Source organism: Wyeomyia smithii, chromosome 3 (genome assembly GCF_029784165.1).
Source record: "Wyeomyia smithii strain HCP4-BCI-WySm-NY-G18 chromosome 3, ASM2978416v1, whole genome shotgun sequence".
Lineage (NCBI taxonomy): Eukaryota > Metazoa > Arthropoda > Insecta > Diptera > Culicidae > Wyeomyia > Wyeomyia smithii.
In genome coordinates this window covers 46,777,945-46,802,396 of record NC_073696.1, presented here as the reverse complement: position 1 = coordinate 46,802,396, position 24,452 = coordinate 46,777,945, and the positions used below count along the sequence as shown (strand labels likewise).

At 37.8% G+C, this 24,452-nt stretch overlaps 1 protein-coding gene across 3 annotated transcripts in view; it reads right to left on the bottom strand.

Annotated features, from left to right (window-relative positions):
- LOC129729974 (uncharacterized) overlaps positions 1-23,516 on the bottom strand; it is a 25,083-nt gene extending 1,567 nt beyond the window's left edge. The window contains exons 1-4 of one of the 3 annotated variants that reach the window (XM_055688907.1): positions 23,444-23,516; positions 23,244-23,387; positions 480-600; positions 1-112 (exon numbers count right to left, since the gene is read on the bottom strand). The exon at positions 1-112 is cut by the window's left edge and continues 1,567 nt beyond it. In XM_055688907.1, coding sequence (XP_055544882.1) covers positions 1-112; positions 480-600; positions 23,244-23,270 — 260 coding nt within the window. In that variant the 5' untranslated portion in view covers positions 23,271-23,387; positions 23,444-23,516. Of the gene's footprint in view, positions 113-479; positions 601-23,243; positions 23,394-23,443 lie in introns of those variants that run through there. The other 2 variants (XM_055688909.1, XM_055688908.1) reach the window with 2 other exon arrangements.
- Positions 23,517-24,452: the final 936 nt, after the last annotated feature.

The window sequence follows — 24,452 nt, the reverse complement described above, 5'->3', positions numbered from 1 at the left end:
TCGTAGTTACCGTAACCACCATCGTACGGGATGTGCACATGGATGTAGCGCCCCCGATCGCCATCGTCGTAGTGAACATAGCGGTAACGATCCAAATCTTCTACATAGTCACCTGTAATGGCACAAAACTGAACGTTAAAAAGGACGACCGACGTAAATCAAGTTTGACCCTCTCATAAAAATTTGCCGGCAATTTGATTAACGGTTTCCTGTGTTTAGCCGGCTGGTATTTGCAAAATTTTGGGTTTGATTTACTAATTACTGAAGATGTGCTGTTTTCCTGTTTTGTTAAATTTGATTATGTTATTCACACCGGTTTAGATCCGAGTCTGGTTTTGGTCCATATGAGAGTGTAAGAAAAGGTTATACCTACATTACGCCAATCAGAGAGAATCCAATTTACACAGCTAATGAAGTGTTGACTAATTCAATATGCATGGTTAGCTACAAAAAATGCTACCGGTGAGCTGGATTCCTACCTTCATTGGTGTGTCTATATTTTCCGTGATTTCCGTTGATATATTTTCGCTTGCTGTATTTTCCATCATCGGCTGCGCGGGATGCTGTTTGTGGTACCGTTTCAAGCAGGAGCGCTGCAAGCTGCAAAGATAAACAAAATTAAGTTTCTGATTCAAAATAGAAGTTATTAAACTTAATTATTTTACAAAACGAAAATTATTCAAGTTGTTCAAGGTTCTATAAAGTTAAGCAGGTATTAGACGAAGCAAATATTTGCTATTTTTGGTACGGATTTTATTTTGTGCAAATACCTGCTTTACGAATAGATCCGCTGTGTGTGAAAAATTGATTACAGGACAAATTCGGATATTGAAGAGCAGGCGAATTTTCTGGATATGAGAAGTTTTAGAGATTTCAAAAATTTTATTAAATTTACACCTACATTTATAATAATAAATGTAGATATAAAAAAATTTACAGCTTATAGATTTCAAAGATTTTACTGATTATATGTAAGGTAGCAGCTATACCCTCTTCAAGCTTCTCCAATTATCTTCCGGGGGGTTAAAGTAGCCATACAGAACTAATATTTTGCAGGAAGCTGCTCTGCATTAAATTATCGCTCTAGGATATCATTTACTTCCAGACGATAATTGGATAATCCTGACGATAATAAAGCCGATACTCTATTATAAATATTGCAAGTTTTTCAGATTATACTCTTTTCAATAATATATAATAAATATTGTAAACTTTTGAATTTTAGAGATCTTTTAGATTTTATAGATCATTCGTTGTTTTGCTTTCGTCTCGATTAGACGCAAATTGTTCAGCTCTGCTTGATTCGCAAAATAACAATACACGAGTTATCGTACGGGTGTTTTACCTTTGTTATACTAAACAAGGGTTATAAAATCGGTCGAAAAACGCAAAATCGATCCATGATCCGGAGGGCCGAATCGTATATACCATTCGACTCAACTCGACGAACTGAGTAATGTCTGTTCGTGTGTATGTGTGTGTGTATGTGTGTGTGTGTATGTAGGTTGTCTGTATGTATGTGCCGCAAAATACTAACGCACCTTTCTTACAGAACGCAATATCCGATTTTAATGATCTTATACGCAAACGAAAGCTACTGTGCTCCCCCAGAATGCTACCGAGTGGATTTTTGATTAGTGGCTAAAATTTTAAAATATTGATCAAAGAGTATTTTTTATATGAGAAATTTAACTTTTAAGGCAAAATTAATGGCACGGAGAGCCATGTGTTGTATACCAATTTACTCAGATCGACGAATTGAACAATTTATGTATGTTTGTGTATGTGTGCCTGTACGTATGTATGTGTAAATATGTTGTTTATATGTGTAGTATATTAAAATCGACCCAAAAAAGAAAAATAATAAATAAACACTCTTTTTACAGAACGCTTATTCCGATTTTGATGTTTGCATGCTAAAATGAAAGCCCAAGAGCTCTTTGAAAATCATACTGAGTGCGATCTTTTATTGGTTGCTTGAACTGTAGAGTTTTGACCAAAGTATATTTAAGACATGGGATATTTTACTTTCTGGATAATTTTTCTCTCACACTGCTCTTTCCTCTTCTCTATCCCTCCTTTTTCGTATCGCTATTTATTTCTCAAAGGAAATCAACAATCATGGACAACTTTTCATAATCTTACACTCTTTACACTCTTCGTAGTGCACACATCTTCGTAGTGCACACATCACATCATTTTACACTCTTCGTAGTGCGTCTTAACTGGTGTAAATAAATTACCCTTAAGCTTTTTCTTAGAAATTAGAACCGGATTTTAGAAGAAACTGCAATGCTTACTTAGCTCCTTTTTTTCCGAAGCTCCCGTCCTCACTTCTTATAAAATATATACTAAATTGTACGTTGAACCTAGATTTGCGAAGAGTAACAAACATTTACAGCTTTCGGGAGCCACGCAAAATCTGATCCCACAGTTTGCACATGTAACACAATTAGCGATACAGATATTTTGAAAAGCTTTACCAAAGATGTATAGACCTATTTACGTACGAATGTGTTAGTGCCACCCGTTGAGAAAAGCACAAATAAAGCGCTGTTTTGTTTGCAATGCTACGTTTTGAACAGCTGGAAAATTTTTCAGTTGAATACTTATTTTATGTATTAAATTTGTGACCTGGAATCTAAAGTAGCTGATGAACGTAATCGGCAAAATTAGGAAAAAGTGTTGAAGCAACTTTACATGGCTATACACGTGTACTAGTGTGCGCAGGTGAAAAGTCACTTATCTCTATGAATGATACAATATGCTCATGTAAGATATAAATATTGCTTTCTAATTTAAGACTAAGTGCAAACAGAGTACCCATGTTATTCCACTTCTCGTTATCGCAGCAAGATTTAAAAAGTTAAATTTATTTCGGATTTTTCCATACAGTCTAGGCCTTCGAAAAGAATAATGTTCTCGCCTACACTCTGAAAATCTAAAATTCTCAAAGATCGTGGAAAACCTTCATTTTCAGATAAAGCATTTGAGATAGAAATAAATTGACAACTTTCATCAATAGCTATATTTTTTTCCTGTATAATTCTAAACTACCTAATTTTTCGAGAGCAGGTTTGTAAAAGTTTGCTTCAATTCGTAAATAAAACTTGATGCTGATTCATAAATCTAGGTCCTGCGATTTCTGAAAATAACGCGATTAAGTAGAACCGCATTAAACTAACATACATGTTTGCTGTTCTAGTGTGAAATCAGCATCATTGTTTTCTATTACTGTTTCCCCACGTTCGATTATCTCAAAAAAAAAAAAAAAAAAAAATTCAATTGCTTCTAGCCAGCATTTGAACATTGGTTTTGTGATCGAAAAAATAAGACTCATGTACTCGAGTGATAACATTCATATTATTTGCAAAAACCACGTCAAGCTTTAATTCAATGATCGCCTTTAATTAACACTCTGAAAACTATCTTTCAAAATCATTTCATTCATTATTGAAATTGGACTTATGATGGTATACGATTTGTAAGTGACTGGCCAAATATGTATAAAGTAATAGTTAGTATAACAAAGGTTTCTGCACCACTAGGTGGATTAATTTAGGTTTTTTTTGTCGATTAGTTCTTGTGCTGTGCGATAACAAAAGCCTGCAGTTTATCGGCAGAAACATCTTCTGCACACTGGTAGGGGCAGGCTACCCCGCCAGTGATCTAATACGCAGCTGATGTATCAGCAAGAATAATTCTCCCGCGCCGCTGTTACCCCGCTAGCAACACGGACCACCATACGATCAAGCGAGTGGAAGTCAACTACAAGTGGCATCTACAAGGCCACTGTGTCACAACGCGAAGCTGGATCGTCATTGTTTGTTCTGCGGAGACACTCGATTGATCCTACTATCAGCCGTGAGGTCGTGACTTAGACGTTCGGTGAAGTATTCACTTTAGAATTTTTATCATTATAAATATTATTTCTATCAATATTATTATTATTATAATTATTATTATTATTATTGTTATTATTATTATTATTATTCTTAATATTATTATTATTAGTATTATTTCTATTGTTATTATTATTAGTATTACTGTCTTTTTTTATTATTTGATCCACTGTAGTTTGAAATATTGTTTTTAAAATTTAATATCAACTGTTTGACCCCCCCCCCCCCACACATTCGAATATTTATCGTTTGTGTGCGGTAGAGCGTAACGCTCCCGCAAAATGGACGACATGCAGGTGCAACTTTTTCTGGATGTGGAAACAAATGGGGAAGAAATTGAAATTTCCCCCAGCAGTTCTCTCTTACCTTCCCCTGCACCACCTAGCCCCGTACCAAGGGTACCGGAAATACGGGTAAAAGCTTACCCAGATGCCGCTAGCGGTCCCTACGTTGTTTACTTCCGGCCCATAAAAAAACCTTTGAATATAATTCAAATAGGCAAAGACCTGGCAAAACAGTTTTCGGCCGTAACCGAGATTACGAAGGTGAGGCCGAACAAACTGCGAGTTGTCGTGAGTAGCTTGAAGCAAGCAAACGAAATTGCTAGCTACGAGCTCTTTACAAGGGAGTACCGCGTGTACATCCCTGCCAAGGACGTGGAGATCGACGGTGTGGTTACCGAAGGAAGCCTCTCGGTCGATGACATTTTGCGTCAGGGGGTTGGCTGCTTCAAGAACCCCCTGATTCAAGATGTAAAGATACTGGATGTCAAGCAATTGCATTCAGTATCCATCGAAGAAGGGAAGAAGAAATTCCTACCTTCGGATTCCTTCCGTGTAACATTCGCCGGATCCGCACTGCCGAACTACATCTCTTTGGACAGGGTTCGTCTGCCTGTACGCCTGTTCGTACCGCGGGTCATGCATTGCCAAAACTGCAAGCAGTTAGGTCATACAGCCACCTACTGCTGCAACAAGGCACGCTGCAGCAAGTGCGGAGGCAATCATGCTGAGACCGCTTGCAGTGAGGATACTGAAAAGTGTCTTTACTGCGAGGGAACTCGGCATGACCTTTCGGCGTGTCCCGCGTACAAACAGCGCGAGGAAAAAATTAAGCGTTCCCTTGAGGAACGATCAAAGCGCTCTTTCGCAGAAATGCTTAAGAGGGCTGAGCCACCCTCGACAGGAAACATCTTTTCCTTTTTGCCAACCGATGAGGGTACATCTGACGATCCCGTCGAAGGGTGTTCATATGCCTTGCCAGAGGGATCTAGGAAGAGGAGAATGCTCAACTCTCCTAATCTTTCTCTCAAAGGTCGTAAGATAACCCCTAGCGGAATGACCAATAAGACAACACAAAAAGGAAGCAGTGAAGAAAAACCGAAGCAAGTACCCCCCGGTTTTAATTTCAAATCAATCCAGGAGTACCCACCGCTTCCTGGGGCACCAAAAACCCCTCGTGCACCAATTTCTCGATCAGAAGACATAAAAGAAACAGGGTTCATAAAATTCTCTGATATTGTGGACTGGATATTTAAAACATTCAACATACCAGATCCCCTTCAAAACATTCTTCTTGCCCTTCTCCCCACAGTGAAAACCTTTTTGAAGCAACTCACAGCAACTTGGCCCCTCATTTCAGCTATCGTATCTTTCGATGACTAATACGTCGAAAGAGGTTAGGAATTTTGTCACTGTGTTACAGTGGAACTGCAGAAGTATCATCCCCAAATTCGATTTATTTTCACATTTGATAAACACAAACAATTGGAAAACTGTGAACAAGAACGGTTGAGAAAAAGTTTAGTGTCTATATTTTCGCGTTATCCCGATTTTGTTTAGTATATAAGCCGGCAGTTATCGTTACAATTGGAATTGTTGCCTATCCTGACTGTCCGGATAGTGGAGCGCACTGTGCGTGGCTCAAAATCTTTTTCCAAGATCCAAGTTCTTGGTAGGACCGACATTTAGATCATGGAGCACGATCATCGTTCTTGCTGTGCTGCTTCCCCGGTTAAACTCTGCTGTGCGACGTGGGTCTTCTGTGCTATCAACAGATAAGTACACAGTTTCTTTTGTTCCCCTATAGAAGTGCTAGTGATTTTTCAAACTCTGTAAAAACACGATGGACGAGATTACACCTGTCCAAATCTAACAATAGGCCGTCCGTCAGTCTAATATTCCTAGTCAATTTGAGAATAGCTCAAACAGTACAGCAAGGTTTGATAGGTATTACCATCTCATTGAATTAGATACGGTAATTAAGGCCGTTACAAATTTTATTTTCATTTTATATCACCCCCCCCCCCCCCCCCTTCAGGAATCTTGAATATTGGAGGGGGAAGAAGAAAAGAGGCTCAAACCGTTTTGTTCATTTCATTGGTTTTCCGACAGCATAAATGCTTAGTTTAGCAACAGACAAGTCGGGTGACGGCTGGAGTATCGTCGAAGGGCGGGCGAAGTAAATAATAATAGTAATAAAGTGTTATTTTTCAACATTTGTTTGAGTGCAAGTTGCAAACGTCATGGCTGCTTGCACACGAGCTTTGATCAGGGATATTTCTTTTTTTTTCGTCTCGGTGTTGTTTGGTTTTTGCCACCCCCTCTGCTGGCTTTGATAGCGTTGGACATGGAAAGAGTTCGAAATTTGTATCAGTCTAATTAAATAATCAATAATAATTATCATTTTTATCATTACATATTCTGAATATCGGTTGTATTTGATTACTTTAGAGCATATATTTTATTATTAACTAACATTTAAATAAATATATTTCTCGGATTTTGAATGCCAAAAAGTTAGACATATTGAATAATAATAGAAGACCTAACATAATAAACTCGACCGTTACTCTTAGGATAACCCGCGAGATTAAGATATATCCTAACGCTTTGTAAATATGATAACTTGAGTTACTCTCAAGTGAACACCACAAATTTGAGAGTGGTTCGAACGGCCTTCCGGTGGTATATTGGTATAAATCAAAACCACATCTTGTAGCATATTATTTATCAGATCACTGAAATATATCACTCTCTTTGTTTGTTGGTTGGAATCGGTCTAAAATCGGAAAATTGAGCAGTCTTGTGCTCTAGTGAATTAAACCACACACACTCGCGCGTGGTCCCTACAGCAATACTAATGTCTGTTAGTTTAAACCGGTACCAAATATAAACAAACGAAATGTACATCTCTAATCAGCCGACTGATCGTTGAATAAACCGGTAATAATCCAATTGCGACGAGTATAGAGTACATGTATGATCGCTTCACTTATCTAGGTGAATCCTGATCCAATTTACCATTCCCAACTAACAAAACAAATCCTTCAAAGTATTGAGTCACTAAAACTTGTACAATGAGAATGGTCAGTCAATCCCAGCCCCATTCAGTTGATTCACTGTGCAATTTTACTGATTCGGATCAATCACGGAGTTTAACCATTGATATGTGCAGTCAGTCAAGCTAAGCTAAGCTAAGCTGAATAAGAGTTGGCAGTCCAGCAACACGCCAAGATCTCTCTGACTTCGTCTCATCGTTCAAGCACCTGATCATCTATGACGTAGTTGTAAAGAGTCTCTTGAGTAGCCGATATGAGATCACGCAACACTTCGACACGCTTAATTCTTGCACCAATAAACAAAGTTATCCAGTAGCTTTTGAAATCCTCTGAAATTGGCTTCGTATAATAAGGAAGATTTTCAAGTTGTCAGGAAGTATCGTCACTTCATTGAAAAATAACACAAACAGCAGTGGGCCCAAATTGCTTCTTTGAGGTACGCCAGAGGATGAGATTAAAATGTCAGATACTGTTGATCCGACATTCAGGCAAAGCTGTCTGTTGCTCAAGTAAGAACTAAACCAATTGCAAATTCTATCGAAAATTTCTAAACGGTGTAGCTTAGTAAGAAGGAAGTGATTAACGGTGTCAAACGAGGCATTTTTTCTGATTTCGAACTGCACCAGAACATAACTCGAATCGCTTGAGAAAGTGTAGCACGCAAGTGGAATAATGATCTGATAATATAATTCTGATATGCATTTAATTTTTATGACTTCTCTAGCTTTTGAATACATTTATAGCTCCTAAACAAATTTTACATAATTATTTTGAATTTTCAAAGCTCAGCCACTTTGAAACAATAATGTTTATTTCGGCATTTTTTAAATAGACTAAAAATGTTGTATTGTTACTTATACTTATAAGTTTTTTTCGAATTTTCGGGCTTTGGATGCATGAATGGTGCCAGATTTTAAATTTAATAGGAATATAGTTTTTCCTTTTTCAATAACAAAAAACCTAAATTAATCAACCTAGCGGTCAGACTCAGCCTTTCTCATTCAAACTTATTGTTTGTAAAAATAAATTTACTTGAATGCTTAAATCCAATAAATGTTTATCCACTCTTTGGGTTCTAAAATATTGATGTTGTAATTAAAGTATAAAATATGAAATTTCACGTAATGTTAGTACTAAAGAAATAGCGAAATAAAAGCAATGACTCTTAATTTCAAACAATTTAATCACGAGCGATGCCGGGAACGTTCAGATAGTACGATACCACATTTAAATCATGTTGAGGCCATATATTTTGATCGAAGCAGGTAAAGTGTTGAATAGTCTTTGAATTTCTTTTCTTTCTAAAACTTTTAAACAGCATATCAAATTGTTATGAAGTTTGTTATTTGTAAGTTTGAGAGATGACTCGTTCGTATGACACTAGTTATGTTCAAATAAGTCGTGTAATACTTGAGATAATAGACTTTCGTTGTTTTACAAATTAAAACATAACGCTTGCTTAAGTTTGATTACAATCAAATGAAAAGGTAACGTATAGAGCAGCAAAACTTTGAAACCACGTGTTCAATCATAATTCATCAGTTAACCCTTAACTAGCCCGTTCATCTGATATCAATATTGTTCAAATCGGTTGTGTAGTTTCTAAGATAATGAAGTTTCGTGATTTTCACATTTCGATACATTACAGACGAAGTTACAGTCCGATTACTGCAAAATTCAATAGGGTGTTATGAGGTAGGTAGACCATTTATTTGATACTAATTCTGTGGAAATCGGGTCAACCATCTCTGAGAAATATGAGTGACTCCAAGTAAGTTGTCTTGGAATAAGTTTCTTTTCATAGCTGGATTTCACATTTTTAAACATAACAGGCAAAGTAATAATCCGTTTGTAAAAAAAATCATTAAGGTCTTATGGGGCAACAAGACCTTCCATATGACACTAATTTTATAAAAATCGGGCCAGCCATCTCTGAGAAACATGAGTGAGATTAAATAGTCTCCAGAACACGTTTCTTTCCATAACTTCTGAACCACATGTTCAATCTTCATAAAATTCAAAAGTTAAGGGTTTTTAAGGTATTCCGTTCATTTGAAACTAATTTTAATCAAACCAGATGTGTGGTTTCTGAGATATTGATGTTTCGTGGTTTTTACACTTTGATACATAACCTCTAAACTAGAAATCAGATTACAATAAAATTCAATAGAGTCTTATAGGGCAACTAGACCTTTCATTTGCAATTAATTTCATTGAAATCTGTTCGGTCAGACCATCTCTGAGAATAGTGAGTGCGAAAAAAGGTGCACATACACACGTACACACCCACATACAAACATATACACCTATACATGCTCATATGCAGAAAATGCTCGATTCGTCTAACTGAGTCGAGTAGTATATGACATTCGGCCATTTGGATCACTTTTCTACCTTTTAATTAGCCAGTGATCGTTAGGAGGAAGTCAATATGTTCACTTTCATTATGTGATTTCACATTTTCATGAACATCGGACAAAGTTACAATCCGATTGCAATGAAATTCAATAGCAACCTATGGGGCAGCTAGACCTTTCATTTGACACTAATTTTGTGAAAATCGGTTCAGCCATCTCTGAGAAAAATGAGTGAGTTTAAACAACCTCAGGATAACTTTTCTTTACATAACTTTTGAACCATATGTTCAATCATTACGAAATTCAAAAGTTAAGGGTTCTGGAGACAGCCCAATCATTTGAAACCAATTTTATTAAAATCGGTTGTGTGGTTTCTGAGATATTGATGTTTCGTGATTTTTACATTTTGATACATAACCTCTAAACTAAAAATCCGATTACAATGAAATTCAATAGCAACCTATGGCGCAACTAGACCTTTCATTTGCAATTAATTTTATGAAAATCGGTCCAGCCATCTCTGAGAAAAGTGAGTGAGAAAAAAAAGTTGCACATACATACACACACACACACACACACACACATACACACATACATACATACATACATACAGAAAATGCTCAGTTCGTCGAAAGGGGTCGAGTGGTATATGACATTCGGCCATTGGGACCACTTTTATACCTTTGGTTTTTCCAGTGATTGCTATACCTTTCTAGGAGAAAGGCAAAACAATACCATATTCATTTCAGAGAGCGAGAAATGGCGCTATAACCATAAGCTAGAAAAGCTAGGACTAGAGTTAATACTCAAGTTCCAACCGTAACAGTGGAAGCGAGAAAAGGCGCTATATGCTTGGTTTCGAAACCCGAACATAAGGAGGAAATACCTATGCTCCATCCCAGGAGATTGGTCAACAAAGGAGTGTACCTTCTTAGCTTTATCACTCCCAACGAATTAGGTATATTACTTCTTACACACGGATCGGTTGGTACGGATTGTCCCCGATCTTAGATTATATTGTACATATTGCGCTACACAGTAGGTCTGGGCGTTGACAAGAAAAATGTATGGAAATCATTTTTTAAATGGTGGATATCATTTTCCAGGATCCTTTCAAGTACTGGCTGTGTAAGTGTAGACTAGACTAGACTAGACATTTGATAAACACATACAATTGTGATGCGTTCGCGCTCTGTGAAACTTTTCTTAATTCGAATGACCAACTTAATTTCCACGATTTCAACATCATTCGTCGAGATCGAGACTCACACGGTGGAGGGGTACTTTTAGGGATCAAAAAGTGCTATTATTTTTTCAGAATCGACCTCCCCTCGATCTCGAATATTAAAGTTGTTGCCATTCAAACGAATATGAATGGAAAAGACCTTTGCCTTGTTTCGTTATACAGGGGATAGTCAAACTAAGTAGGATAGGCAAAATTTTGATGAAATTTGAAATGCTATAGCTTTGCTAAACGTTATTCGATTCTAATAATTCGAACACCATTGAACCATTCGTTTCAGAAATGATTTTGTCATCTATGCCAATGATGCAAATGAGCGTTTTTATCAGGTAACCCATTACCAAATCCATCCAAAAATTAGCAGGTTTGACATGCCTACCGGAACTCAGGAATATTTCCTATATCCGGTAACCTAGGCCAGATCTGGGGTCATAAAATGAAACTTCAAAAGTTGTCCAGTTCAATGGTGTTCGAATTATTAAAATCGAATAACGTTTAACAAAGCTATAGCATTTCAAATTTCATCAAAATTTTGCCTATCCTACTTATTTTGACTATCCCCTGTATATTCCCCCATCCGCGCGGATCGAACAGAAGCAACTCCTTGATATAGCAGAATTGCTTCCCGCACCTTTTTTGATTTTGAGAGATTTTAACTCTCACTGTTCGCTATGGGGGTCGCTGTACGACGACAACCGATCTTCTTTAATCTGTAACTTGATCGACGACTTCAATATGACACTTTTGAATACTGGGGAAGCGACACGTGTACCTAATCCTCCAGCACGTGAAAGCGTGCTTGACCTATCCCTCTGCTCGACATCACTAGCGTTAGATTGCCAGTGGAAAGTAACCAACGATCCCCACGGTAGTGATCATCTTCCAATCGTTATATCAATTGCTAATGGTTCAACTCCCCCGAACCCAATCAATGTTTCCTACGACCTTACACGTAATATTGATTGGAAGCGTTATGAGTCTATTATAGCGGAATCTATCGAGACTCACGAGGAACTTCCTCCGGAGGAAGAATACGCGTTCTTAGCTGGCTTGATAATCGACGCCGCGACTCAAGCTCAGACGAAACCGATACCCGGGGTAACGATTAGACAGCGCCCTCCCAACAAATGGTGGGACAAAGAGTGCTCTGAGCTGTACGCGCGAAGGTCCGCGGCGTATAAGGACTACCGGGAGTACGGCACTGTCAGCCTACTTCGAAAGTACGAGGCACTGGGCAGGCAGATGAAGAGCTTAGTAAAGGCGAAAAAACGCGGGTTCTGGCGGCGGTTCGTAAACGCGTTGACGAGGGAAACAGCGATGAGCACTCTTTGGGATACCGCCAGGCGCATGCGGAACCGTGACGTTTCGAATGAGAGTGAGGAGTATTCAGATCGCTGGATACTCGATTTTGCCAAAAAGGTCTGTCCGGACTCTGTACCGGAACAGAAAACCTTTCGCGACGCGTTTTAAGTAACTACGGAAGAGCCTCCATTTTCGATGTTGGAATTTTCAATGGCTCTCCTGTCGTGCAACAATAAGGCTCCAGGGTTGGATAGAATAAAATTCAACCTGTTGAAGAATCTACCCGACTCTGCAAAAAGACGCTTGTTGAATTTGTTCAACAAGTTTCTTGAGCTAAATATTGTTCCGCATGACTGGAGGGAGGTAAAAGTCATTGCTATTCGGAAACCCGGGAAACCTGCCTCTGATCACAATTCATATAGGCCGATTGCGATTCTCTCTTGCCTCCGGAAATTAATGGAGAAAATGATCCTCTTACGGTTAGACAAATGGGTCGAAACAAACGGTTTACTTTCAGAAACTCAATTTGGCTTTCGCCGGGGCAAAGGGACGAACGATTGCCTAGCGTTGCTTTCTACTGAAATTCAACTCGCATTTGCGCGAAAAGAGCAAAAGGCTTCTGCGTTCTTTGATATTAAGGGGGCTTTCGACTCTGTCTCTGTAGAAGTTTTAAGCGCGGAACTTCATTCGCAGGGACTTTCACCAAATTTGAATAACTTTTTGTTCAATTTGTTGTCAGAAAAGCATATGTATTTCTCACATGGCGATTCGACAATTTCCCGAATTAGTTACATGGGCCTTCCCCAGGGCTCATCTTTAAGTCCTCTCTTGTATAATTTTTACGTCAATGACATCGATGAATGTCTTGCAAATTCATGCACGCTAAGGCAACTTGCAGACGATAGCGTTGTATCCATTACTGGTAGCGAGGCTAGCGATCTGCAAGGACCATTGCAAGATACCTTAGACAATTTGTCTGAATGGGCTCTTAAGCTGGGTATCGAATTCTCTCCGGAGAAAACTGAGCTGGTCGTTTTTTCTAGGAAGCATAACCCAGCTCAGCTGCAGCTTCTACTAACGGGTAAAACGATCTCTCAGGTTTTAGTCGCTAAATATCTCGGGGTCTGGTTCGACTCTAAATGCACCTGGGCTTGTCATATAAGGTATCTGACACAAAAATGTCAACAGAGGATTAATTTTCTTCGTACGATTACCGGAACTTGGTGGGGTGCTCACCCAGGAGACCTTCTAAGGTTATACCAAACAACGATATTGTCAGTTCTTGAGTACGGCTGTTTCTGCTTTCGCTCCGCCGCGAACACGCACATTATGAAATTAGAGAGAATACAATATCGTTGTTTGCGTATTGCCTTGGGTTGCATGCAGTCGACCCATACGATGAGTCTTGAAGTGCTAGCGGGTATTCTTCCGTTGAAACATCGTTTTTGGAATCTCTCTTACCGGTTACTAATTCGATGTACGGTCATGAACACATTAGTAATTGAAAATTTCGAGAGGTTGGTCGACCTTCAATCCCAAACCAGATTTATGACTTTATATTCTGACTACATGGCTCAAGATATTAACCCTTCTTCATACGTTCCCTTCAATGTCGCACCTTTAGATACTTCTAACAATGCTATATGCTTCGACACCACCATGAAAGAAGACATTATTGGTATCCCGGATCAATTGCGCCCACAAGAGATCCCAAAGATTTATTTTAAATAAGTTTAAACATGTGAGTTGTGATAAAATGTTTTATACTGACGGATCTAATCTAGATGAGTCCACTGGCTTCTGTGTTTTCCACGAAAATTTTACCGCCTCCTACAAACTCGATGCTCCTGCTTCCGTGTACGTCGCAGAACTTGCTGCTATTCAGTACTCTCTTGGGATCATCGAAACCCTACCCATAGACCACTACTTCATCTTCACAGACAGTCTCAGTGCCATTGAGGCTCTGCGATCGATAAAGACTGTGAAGCACACCCCGTATTTCCTGGGGAAAATACGGCGGTTTTTAAGTGCTTTAACAGATAAAAATTACCGGGTTACCTTAGCGTGGGTCCCTTCTCATTGTTCCATTCCGGGCAATGAAAAGGCTGACGCTTTAGCTAAGGTGGGTGCTATTGATGGCGATATTTATGTAAGACCAATTGCTTATGATGAATTTTATAGCATTTTACGTCAGAGAACACTCAACAGTTGGCAATCATCTCGGAACTCAGATGAACTGGGACGGTGGCTACATTCCATTTTTCCTAAGGTTTCGACGAAAGCATGGTTCAAGGGGCTGGATGTAGGTCGGGACTTCATTCGCGTGATGTCCAGACTTATGTCCAATCAAACGTCAAACACGCATCTCTTTCGTATAGGGCTTTTAGACAGTAATCACTGCGTTTGTGGCGATGGCTACCATGACATCGAGCATGTTGTTTGGTCGTGTGCCGAATTCTGTGATGTTAGGTCCGAGCTTATAGATTCCCTCCGGGCCCGAGGAAAACAACCGAACGTTCCCGTTAGAGACATTCTGGGAAGCGGTGATGTGCAGTACATGACACAGCTATACTGCTTTCTGAAAAACGCTGACATTAAAATTTAAAATTTTCTTTGTCTATTTGTCAGATTAAGGATACACATACACTATGCTGAAGACACGGAAACGAAGAGCCCGCATCTACGCTGACACAAATATTTTGAACCCACAACAAACAAGAATACAATTGGTCTACCAGTTGAAAAACAAAATTCCAAAATAGTTTTAAGTCAAAATTGTATCTCCCCTCCTCTCACCTTGAATCCCCACTAGCTCGTAGTCGGCCGCAAGAATAAAAAAAAGGCCTCCCTCTTTTCCCTGCTAACGTAGAATTAATACGAATTGTACTTGGCTCAGTAAAACAGAAAATGTATCGTGCCGTGTCAAATAGACTAATTTAAACTAAAAAAACTAGATTTTATAGATATAATACATGCCCTACATTTTATAGACTTCACGGATTTTAACGATAGTAATAAAAATTACAGCGCTTAAAGATTTCAATTATTCTACAGATTGCACAGATTTTGAATATTTAAGAAATTTCACATAATTTACAGATTATACTGATTTTAGAGATTTTACAAGATTCTATATTTGAAAGAATTCATAGACTGTACAGATTTTCCAGTTTTTTTTCAAAATTTTGTACATTTTACCGATTTCACAGGTTTCACATATTTTTCGGATATTACAGGTTTTACAAAAACTACATAAGTTAAGAACGCAAAAAAATAATATTCAATTATATAGACAAACACGGTAGCATTCTGTTCGCGCCGCTTATTGATGCAATAGAACCGAGAGTTGACAGAATGCGCGTTAACGACCTTTGCGGTTGATCATTTCGAATCAGAAAATAAATCAGTTCAGCTTGGGCCTCCAGCTCACGAACACGAAGCTTTTTAATTAAAAAACGTACTGAACAATTCGGGATCGTAGCATATACTGTGGATTTCACAGATTACACAAATTGTACAGATTTTTCATATTTCGTAGATTTACAGATTTTACTCATTTTACAGATTTCACAGATTTTATAAATTTGGCAGATTTCAAAGATTTCAGGAAGATTTCCTAAACTTCATTTGCCTGAACTTTTCTTCAAAACTATTGCCATAATTGAATTTGAGATCCTACACTGGAAAGCGAAAATCACCATGTGAAATTTGAAAATAGCATCTGAAGTTGATTTCCAGTTCTTCAGCATCATTCCCCTGAAATTACGTAATGCTAAACAAATTTTCAATTTCCACAAATTATCCCAGTTACATATTTAAATTTGCACCGCTATCCCAGAATGCAGCCGTAAGACTCAGTTCTACGTTAATAAATCTGCACAGTTAGAAAAAACGCAAAAACATTCGGAATTTTTGTTTATTTTCAAAATGATTTTTTCTTCAGTGTAGATTCTCAAATTAATTTTAGTAATATTTCCAAATAAAAGCTTAGATTAAATGGTGTTACGGACCATACTTAAATGACGTAGCATTCATGGGGGGAGGTGGGATATCATCGTTTTGTGACAAGCTGTGACAAGGGGGAGGGGGGGTTGGATTAAAATGGACGTAGCATTTATTTTAAAAGATTGATTGTTACAGGACAATACTAAAAATACACTAAAACATTGCACAAAGTTTTGCAGCGAGAGCTGTCGAAATCTTTTCATCTGTGGTATTCAGTAATTTTCTGAAAGCTCTGCTACATAAACAATCGCTCGGATTTTTGAAAACAACAATCGTTGTTTCTTTGTGGCTTTTAAAAGTGAAAATTACAAGAGACTTGTTCAAAGCTTGTAAGTGCAGGGATTAGTTTTTGTTGCGAATTCCGGAACATTTTCTGTGTTAGTTTCAGACATAGATCACGCGAAGTTGTATAAACATCTTTCCTTCTTGTACCAAAACACAAACCCTTCGAAGCTGAAGACATTAATCCAGAGTGAAGTTAACATCATAATAAACGATGTCACAAGTGTATGAGTGATAAATAAATTGAATTGGACATGGAGGTTTTTTTTTTCAAGTACAGTCATACCTCGATATAAGGCAACTTTATTTTTATTTTCGTTACGTTATATCGAGTTACGTTATATCGAAGCAAAATAATTTTTTTTAAAATTTATGCAAGAATGTTAATGGTTACTCAAATATGCGCGAAAGCCCTTTTTCTATCACCTATCAGTATTTTTAAACCTTTCTTATGCCCATTTAGAAACATTTTCAGAAGCAAAAAAATTTTTTTTTTCAATTGATACACAGGTTACTCAAAGATGCATGAAAACCTATTTCCCATCACCTATCAGTAGTTTTAAACCATTCTAATGTCCATTTAGGACAATTTTCAACAAGCAAAACAATTTTTTTTAATTGATGCAAGACTGTTGCGGCATATCGAGGTTGTCTTATATGGAGGTTGCCTTATATCTAGGTATGACTGTATTTTTTTTGTATTTAGTTACCACTTGTATTTTTGTACGTTTTCTTAGAACCGGGCGGAAGGGGGGGGGGAGGGTTAATCGAATGCTACGTTTTACTCAGGGTTGATGTTTTGTGATCAAATGCTACGAGGGGGAGGGGGGGGGGTTTTGAAAATCATGAAAAAACGCTACGTCATTTAAGTATGTTCCCTTACGGTGAATAATTAATCAATTTTAAATTGTCGTATTGTTCTTATCGTGTATCAAAAAACCTGAACACTATTCATTTTAAAGACATGTGATGTTCATGCCTCATTTTGACATTCGCTCTTCAACTGTGAAAACGACGTCAAAGCAAAAGAAGCAACACATCAAAGGTTTGCTGGCGCATCGCGAAAATCCGAACTACTCGCACGCCAAGTTGGCAAGATTTTTAACTATGGTCATCTAACGTTCTTCAAAATTTTTGAAAGACGTTTGTCGACTGCCAGAAAGACAGGATCAGGGAGAAATCGAAATCCGAAGGCCGCTATAACGATGAAAAAAGTGGGTAGCATTCATGCGGAATCCCAATATTTCCGTTCGAGATATCGCAAGCAAGATGGGAGTGTCGTCTACAACCGTGAATCGAGCTTAAAAACGAGCCGGACTGGCGACTTACAAAAGGCGGAGATTTTGGAAATTACTTATATCATTGATCTTTTAATAATATTTCTCAACATACATAGGGTAATCGCTCCATTATTCATGTCAACAGCTAGATACACCTATATTCGTATTATTTCTCTCATTTGTCCAATTTATCGTCGAATTTCTACAAATTTTGAAAGTGAATCTATTTGCTTCTAGGTTTTGTCATGTGGTTGAAAGTTTTACGTTGAAATTATGGTAAAATATAACGATAAATTGATCAAAAAGGCGTGATGAGAAGAATATAGGTACTGAGATGAATATAGGAGCGATTACCTTAGAACAAAGTAGACAGAAATACAACAAAACATAGCCAAACGAGAGAAAAAGTGCGTCTCTTCGATACACGAGTGTCAATTGACCATCAGTTCTTTGTGTGAGAGGCGACGGTTGTTCTACATTTACGAGTGCAAGCCTGCTGCGACGGCACACTAACGAAGCGAAACCAAATGAAAGTGTCACCGTTTACAAGCCTGTCGTTAGACAATGATCGTGAAAGCTGTACTTGAAGATGCTGACAAGTTTGGAGTACAGGATGATGAACTTATGTCAAGGCAGATTTCAAACTAAATCATCACGAAAGGTTTCGTCAACCAAGAAATTTGTGTGCAGGAGTGCCTGAAAAAACGTCTGTTGCTTTTTCTCAAGCAACACAGTTGTTCTGTTCTATTTTGGCCGGATTTGGCATCTTGCCATTACGGAAAAATGGCCATGAAGTGGTATACCGCGAACAACGTCCAGGACATTAACCCTCCCAACACATCAGACCTCCGCCCTATAGAAAAATACTGTGCTATCGTCAAGTGGAACCTCAAGAAGACACGAAAGACTATTGTCAACGAGATGCAGTTGAAGGCTAACTGGCATTCTGCGGTGAACAAAGAGAACAAAAAGGCTGTACAAAACTTGATGAAAGGCGTCACGAGGAAAGGTCCTGCAATTCGTATTCGCTAAAAACAAAGTTTGATTCAATATTTATTCTCCATTCTGTACGAATTGAACTTGAAAAAAAGAAATATGATTTGTTTTTTTTATAAAATGCCGATTTACATACATTTTTGTTTGACTAATTTTCGACCATAATACCTCTATTTCTTGGAAGTCAAAATTTTGCAAAGCTGCTTGGTCTCTTAAGGCCTGTAGTGTGCGAAAATATATCATGTTTCATAATTCACATCTGGATTCAACGAAGCTATAAAAAATTTAAGAGCGAATATAAAGCAAATTTTAATACACGATTATATTCCGCATTTTTTGCTCGTTATTTCAAATGAAACTTTAAATTTTGTCTGTACGTGTGCTTATGGTTTGTAATTTATTGATTTTCTAAACAAACACATCAAACAAAAAGCGCTTGTGAAAAAACTTACTTTCAAAAATCTTCGTAACCGTTGGTTACGAATTAAATCTCCAAAGGGTTTCAAGATGATTGTATCTATACAGACATGAGTAAAGCCTTCGACGTTGTTAGCATTGATAGTATATTAAGGGCAGTGGCAGATGCAGGTATTCGTGTCTCGCTCTTCAATTGGCTCAAGTCGTATCTTGAACGTAGAGTGCAGTTTGTGAAGATCCGGAGAAATAAATCGGACTTGATTATTGTTCACTCAGGAGTACCACAAGGCAGTCATCTAGGCCCATTGTTGTTTGTGCTTTTGATGAATAAACTACCTGATGTGATCTACTATTGATTGTTTTGATTTACGCAGATGATGTGAAATCGTTTCTACCTATTAAACATAATGACGACTGCCAAATATTACAGAGTGATTTAGAAATTATCGGAAGATTCTGTGATAGTTGCAGACTACATGTGAACGCGAACAAATGCTCAGTACTGACATTTACTAGGAAAGCTCACCCCGTATCGTACAATTATGCTCATTCAGATAATGTTGTACCACGTGCTGAATATGTTCGCGATTTAGGTGTGACCGTCGACTGTACACTGTCTTTCACGGAACACATTGACAAAGCAATCGTGGATAGCTTGAAACTTTTCTCTCTTGTCAGAAGGTATAGTCGGGACCTTGATAATCCTCACGCAGTACTAGCAATCTACAAATGACTTGTTGAAAGCAAACTCGATTTCGCAAGTGTCGTTTGACGGCCTTACTACATAACTCACAAAGCTCCATTATTCATCTCAACAGCTTGGTGCACCTATATTCATCTTAATCCTCTCATTTGTCCAATTCACCGTCAAATTTCTACAAATTTTTGAACGTAAATCTATTTGCTTCTCGATTTTTTCATGTAGCTGAAAGTTTTACGTTGAAAATATGGTAAAATTTGACGGTAAATTGATCAAAAAGGCGTGATGAGATGAATATAGGTACTGAGATGAATATAGGAGCGGTTACCCTACAGCGCATCGAAGCAGTCCAGAAAAAAATCGTTAAGTTTGCTCTTAGGAATCTAGGGTGGAATGGAGAAGAACTACCTCTCTATCTGGATTTGTGCTCTCTGGTGAACCTTGACACGATAAACTCACGACACAAGATAAACGACATTGTCTTTTTTACGAAGATTAATTTTTAACAACAGTCAAGTCGCGCTTCGACAACGTAGAACGTTCGACCCTCCTTTCCGATTCAGGAGTAATTCTCAGAACGAGCCAACTACTCGATTTATGAATACCTTCAACACACTGCAGCAAATCATCAGTATTGACATGAGTACATCAGTGTTAAAACGAAAGCTAGTATTAGTGTTTTTTTTTCAATGTTTGACTAGCAACTTACCAATTTTGTATTTATATTTTTGTACGTAACTAACCTGTATAAGTGTAATGTAAAACGTTTTATTAAGAGGTTATATACCGTTTTGGTCGAGAAAAATGAGGGAAGTTTGAATTTATTTTTAAGTGCATAGCACCATTTTCATTGCATCAAAGTGGTATTTTTATGAAAGTGCAGTTAATCAACAACAAGAAAATACGTTTGATTTTGAGATATACCAATTATAACTGGAGTGATGGCCGTTTCCCCGAAACGCTATTTTTTTGCAGAGGCTTGCGGTGCTCCTGATAGAGACTCAGCGGATTAACCGAAATCAAAAAACTCATAAAACTTCATTAGTTTAGAAGTGTGCCGTGTCCTTGAACGATCGCTTTTATGAGTATTTTGTTTTCAGTGCAAACGGAAACGTTTTTCCCAAACAATGCACGTTTTTAGCGCAAAAAATTGCGTTAAAAAAATTTTTGCGGCAAAATGTTACTGTAGGTATGTTTCAAAAAGCGATCGTTCAAGGACCGGAGAATTTTATAACGAAAATTTAAAAAAAGAAAGATGAAGGAAATCGGCTCAGTAGTTTTCCCGCAATCAGGATCATGGCAAAGTCATTTTCCGGAAAACACTATTCCGAGATAATCGCGTGTAAAGTTTCAAGTTTAGCTTATGCGGCCGTGGCGAGGCGCGTTGCAAATCGCTCTAACTTTCTTCCTATTGCTCAGATCTTTATAAAAATTTGTGGAAATGTTCTCAAGATGTTGTATTTGAAGATAATGTAATAAAACTTTTTTCGGTATTTTGAAAACTAAAAAGGTATATAACCCCTTAAGAATGGGTAACGGGCTTTCAGCCTATATATTCAAATTCAAATATAAATTTCTTATCTAGAAATAGTCCCTAATTAGGATTATGATGCTGTAACTGGCATTTGAAGTGTCTATTCACAAGACCAGCATCACTGCAAAATTTTCAATTTGAAACAGTTCTGAAAATTACGTCTGATTTGAACTTTACAGTAACCGCAATATTTAACTATTTAAGTTTTACAGCTCATGTAGTTTCATTTTGAAAAATTTTTTTGTCATAAAAATTTCAAGTCCTACGCAATATTATTAATAATATCTCATAATATTCCTCGCAAATTTAAATGATATTCTACAAAATTATGTAATTTTTAAAAAATTTTACTGTGTACACGATTCGACGTAATTTTCATTTTTTCTTTTAAACTGTGCAGAAGAACGTTTTATCTGGCGCAAAACGACATTTTCCGTGATTTTTATTTTGTATTCTCGAATTGAATGGAAAGGTGTCACTACACAGTAAAAAATTCTGAATATTATACGTCACGTAAAAAATTTTCTCATTTAAATTTCACTTGCTTCTGACCTGAACCACGATTTTGTCTGAAAATTATGTGCAATGTGATTTAAATTTGCGTGAAATATTATGGAATTTTCTATCATAAGCGATGTAGGTAAAGAATTGCCGATTCGATATAAAGTTTGCTTACTATGTAGCATTTATCTTTACGATAACGAATTAAACTAATTAATAATACTATCACAATGCAAGTCTCTGCAGAGCAACAAATTCTAAATACTACACGTCACGTAAATTATGTTTTCATCTGAATTCCAGTTGCTTTCCACGTAAACCACGGTTTTGTTTGAAAATTATGTGCATTATCATTTAAATTTGCATAGAATATCATGGATTTTTTCATCATAAACGATGGAGGCAATACTCGATTCGACATAAATGTTGGCACTTTTTTCCTAACTGTCTCAAGAGTCTCAAAATTTTGAATAAGATATAATGGCTGACACCTATTTTGTCAAAAGGTAAGGCTCTAGAATGTTTATCGATAGAATTAAAAGAGTATTCATGTATGGAAAAAAATGCTGAATAGTGCAATATACAGTTAAAAATTCTGAATATTACACGTCACGTAAAATACTGTCTCATTTAAATTTCAGTTGCTTTTGACTTAAACTACAATTTTTTCGAAAATTATGTGCAATCTCATTTCAATTTGCGTGGAATATTATGGAATTTTCTATCATATGCGATTGATGTAATTCTTTATATGCGATTCGACATAAAGTTTTCTTACTGTGTAGCCATGCTCACCCACGTTACCTAGATGAATTATATTTCGAATTTATATAAATATAACCATTGTTAAATGTTTAAATGTTTAAAAAAATTTAATTTTTTCGTCAACAGTTACCACATCATCCTCATAAATTCATATAACATCTCCACAGCAGATCTAGAAAAACACTTTTCGTATTACACAAGGACACCACAACTTTTCAGTGCTATTTAGCATTAGTATCCTGCACGCGTAGCATCACAGCAACTGCACATCTTTCACTGGTTAACACCGGCTAATTTGTCCTTTTCTATCGTTCGCGGTTATACACAACGCTCTCGGCAACAACAGCACACTAACATCCAGAGCTAGCCATATCTTCAATTCACTCGTAAAATAAATCTCCAGGGATTCTTTCACTATACTAAATTAATATTTACACTTTTCTCTCCCCTCTGAGTCATATCCAGAACTCGCTGCAGCAGCGATACACGCACATGCCATACCGCGGGCACTGTCTAATCCGTCTGGAATTCCACCACCGCTCAATCAAACGCATCATACCTCTGACATTCGGGAACCGAGGCAGACATAATTCAACCATCGTTATTAGCTTTGACTCACCAGAAGTGTTGCCAGCAAGAATTTCATCGTTGATTTGTCGTTGACGAAGTTAGGTTCTAACGTGCTGATATAGTACTACTGCTAGTACTGGGCGACCCTGTCGAGGACGTTTCGCTGACCGTCTAGTCCGGTTACCTCTGAATTCTGTAGTAATTTCAATCAAACTAAACTGAGATTGCTGCAAAATTCTTATTAAATACTCTGTACTGCCCCCGCGAGTACGATGGGTTGTTGCGGGCGCGTGACGTTGGCAACGGAGCCTGCATTGGATGCGCGCGCTGGCGACACCGATCAGCCGTTATCGTAGTAGAAAATGTACATTAAAGTTTTATTTTACGGTGGGAGCTTCGCTTGGTTTCCCCATCCGGGGAGGACATGGATTTAGCGAAGTCGTTCACTTTTTGTAGCGTTGGGAACTTCTGCATGCAGAAGATCGATCGGAACTACTTTCGACGCGTTGTTTTATCGATTTTTACCAAATAGGACCAGCTGTAGAATGTTTACCACAAGGCTGAGGGGGCCTTCAAATTCGGATGGTCTGCTGCGAGTTGAAGGATGAACTCGAATATTCACCGGATATTGTACTGCGGATCACTGAAGCAGTCGGTAGTCACTCACTCATGTTAATTCCAAGATCAAGTTCGCAAAGTGATGACATATCGCCTTCGATCGTTAATATAAATTTTCTTCTGCACTTCGAGAAAGCAGGCAGCGCAGCCTTAATGGATGCCTTCGTTTTTATTGGCTGCGATTTGAATGACTGAAGTTCGAACCTGCCGCAGTTTTTATGGTTCGATAGTTAAAATTAAGTGAGCTGTGGGCGATTTTATGGATTCCAGTGATAAATATGCACCGCGTGAATTGTTATCCGCGAAGAATGACACTTTTCTTCTCTGCTATAAATCAAAAGAATAATCTCGTGTCTGCATAAGTAATATTTATTGAATGATGGTGTTCGCGACCTTGATACGATAGATTTCCGTGTGAGTGAGTTGGTTAGCGTGAATGGAACTGTTTTTGTGAGTTAGAAAAGCATTCAAATTTCTACATAAATACGATGATTTGATTTGAGAAGGATTTCGGTGCGACTTGTGATTCATCCGCCTCTACTACTCGATTTGTCATCTGTACTCCACCGCATATGGTACGCTGCAATTTCCGCTTGGAAACCCTAAGGGTGCGTTGGTCCTCCACGAGCACGATCCGAGT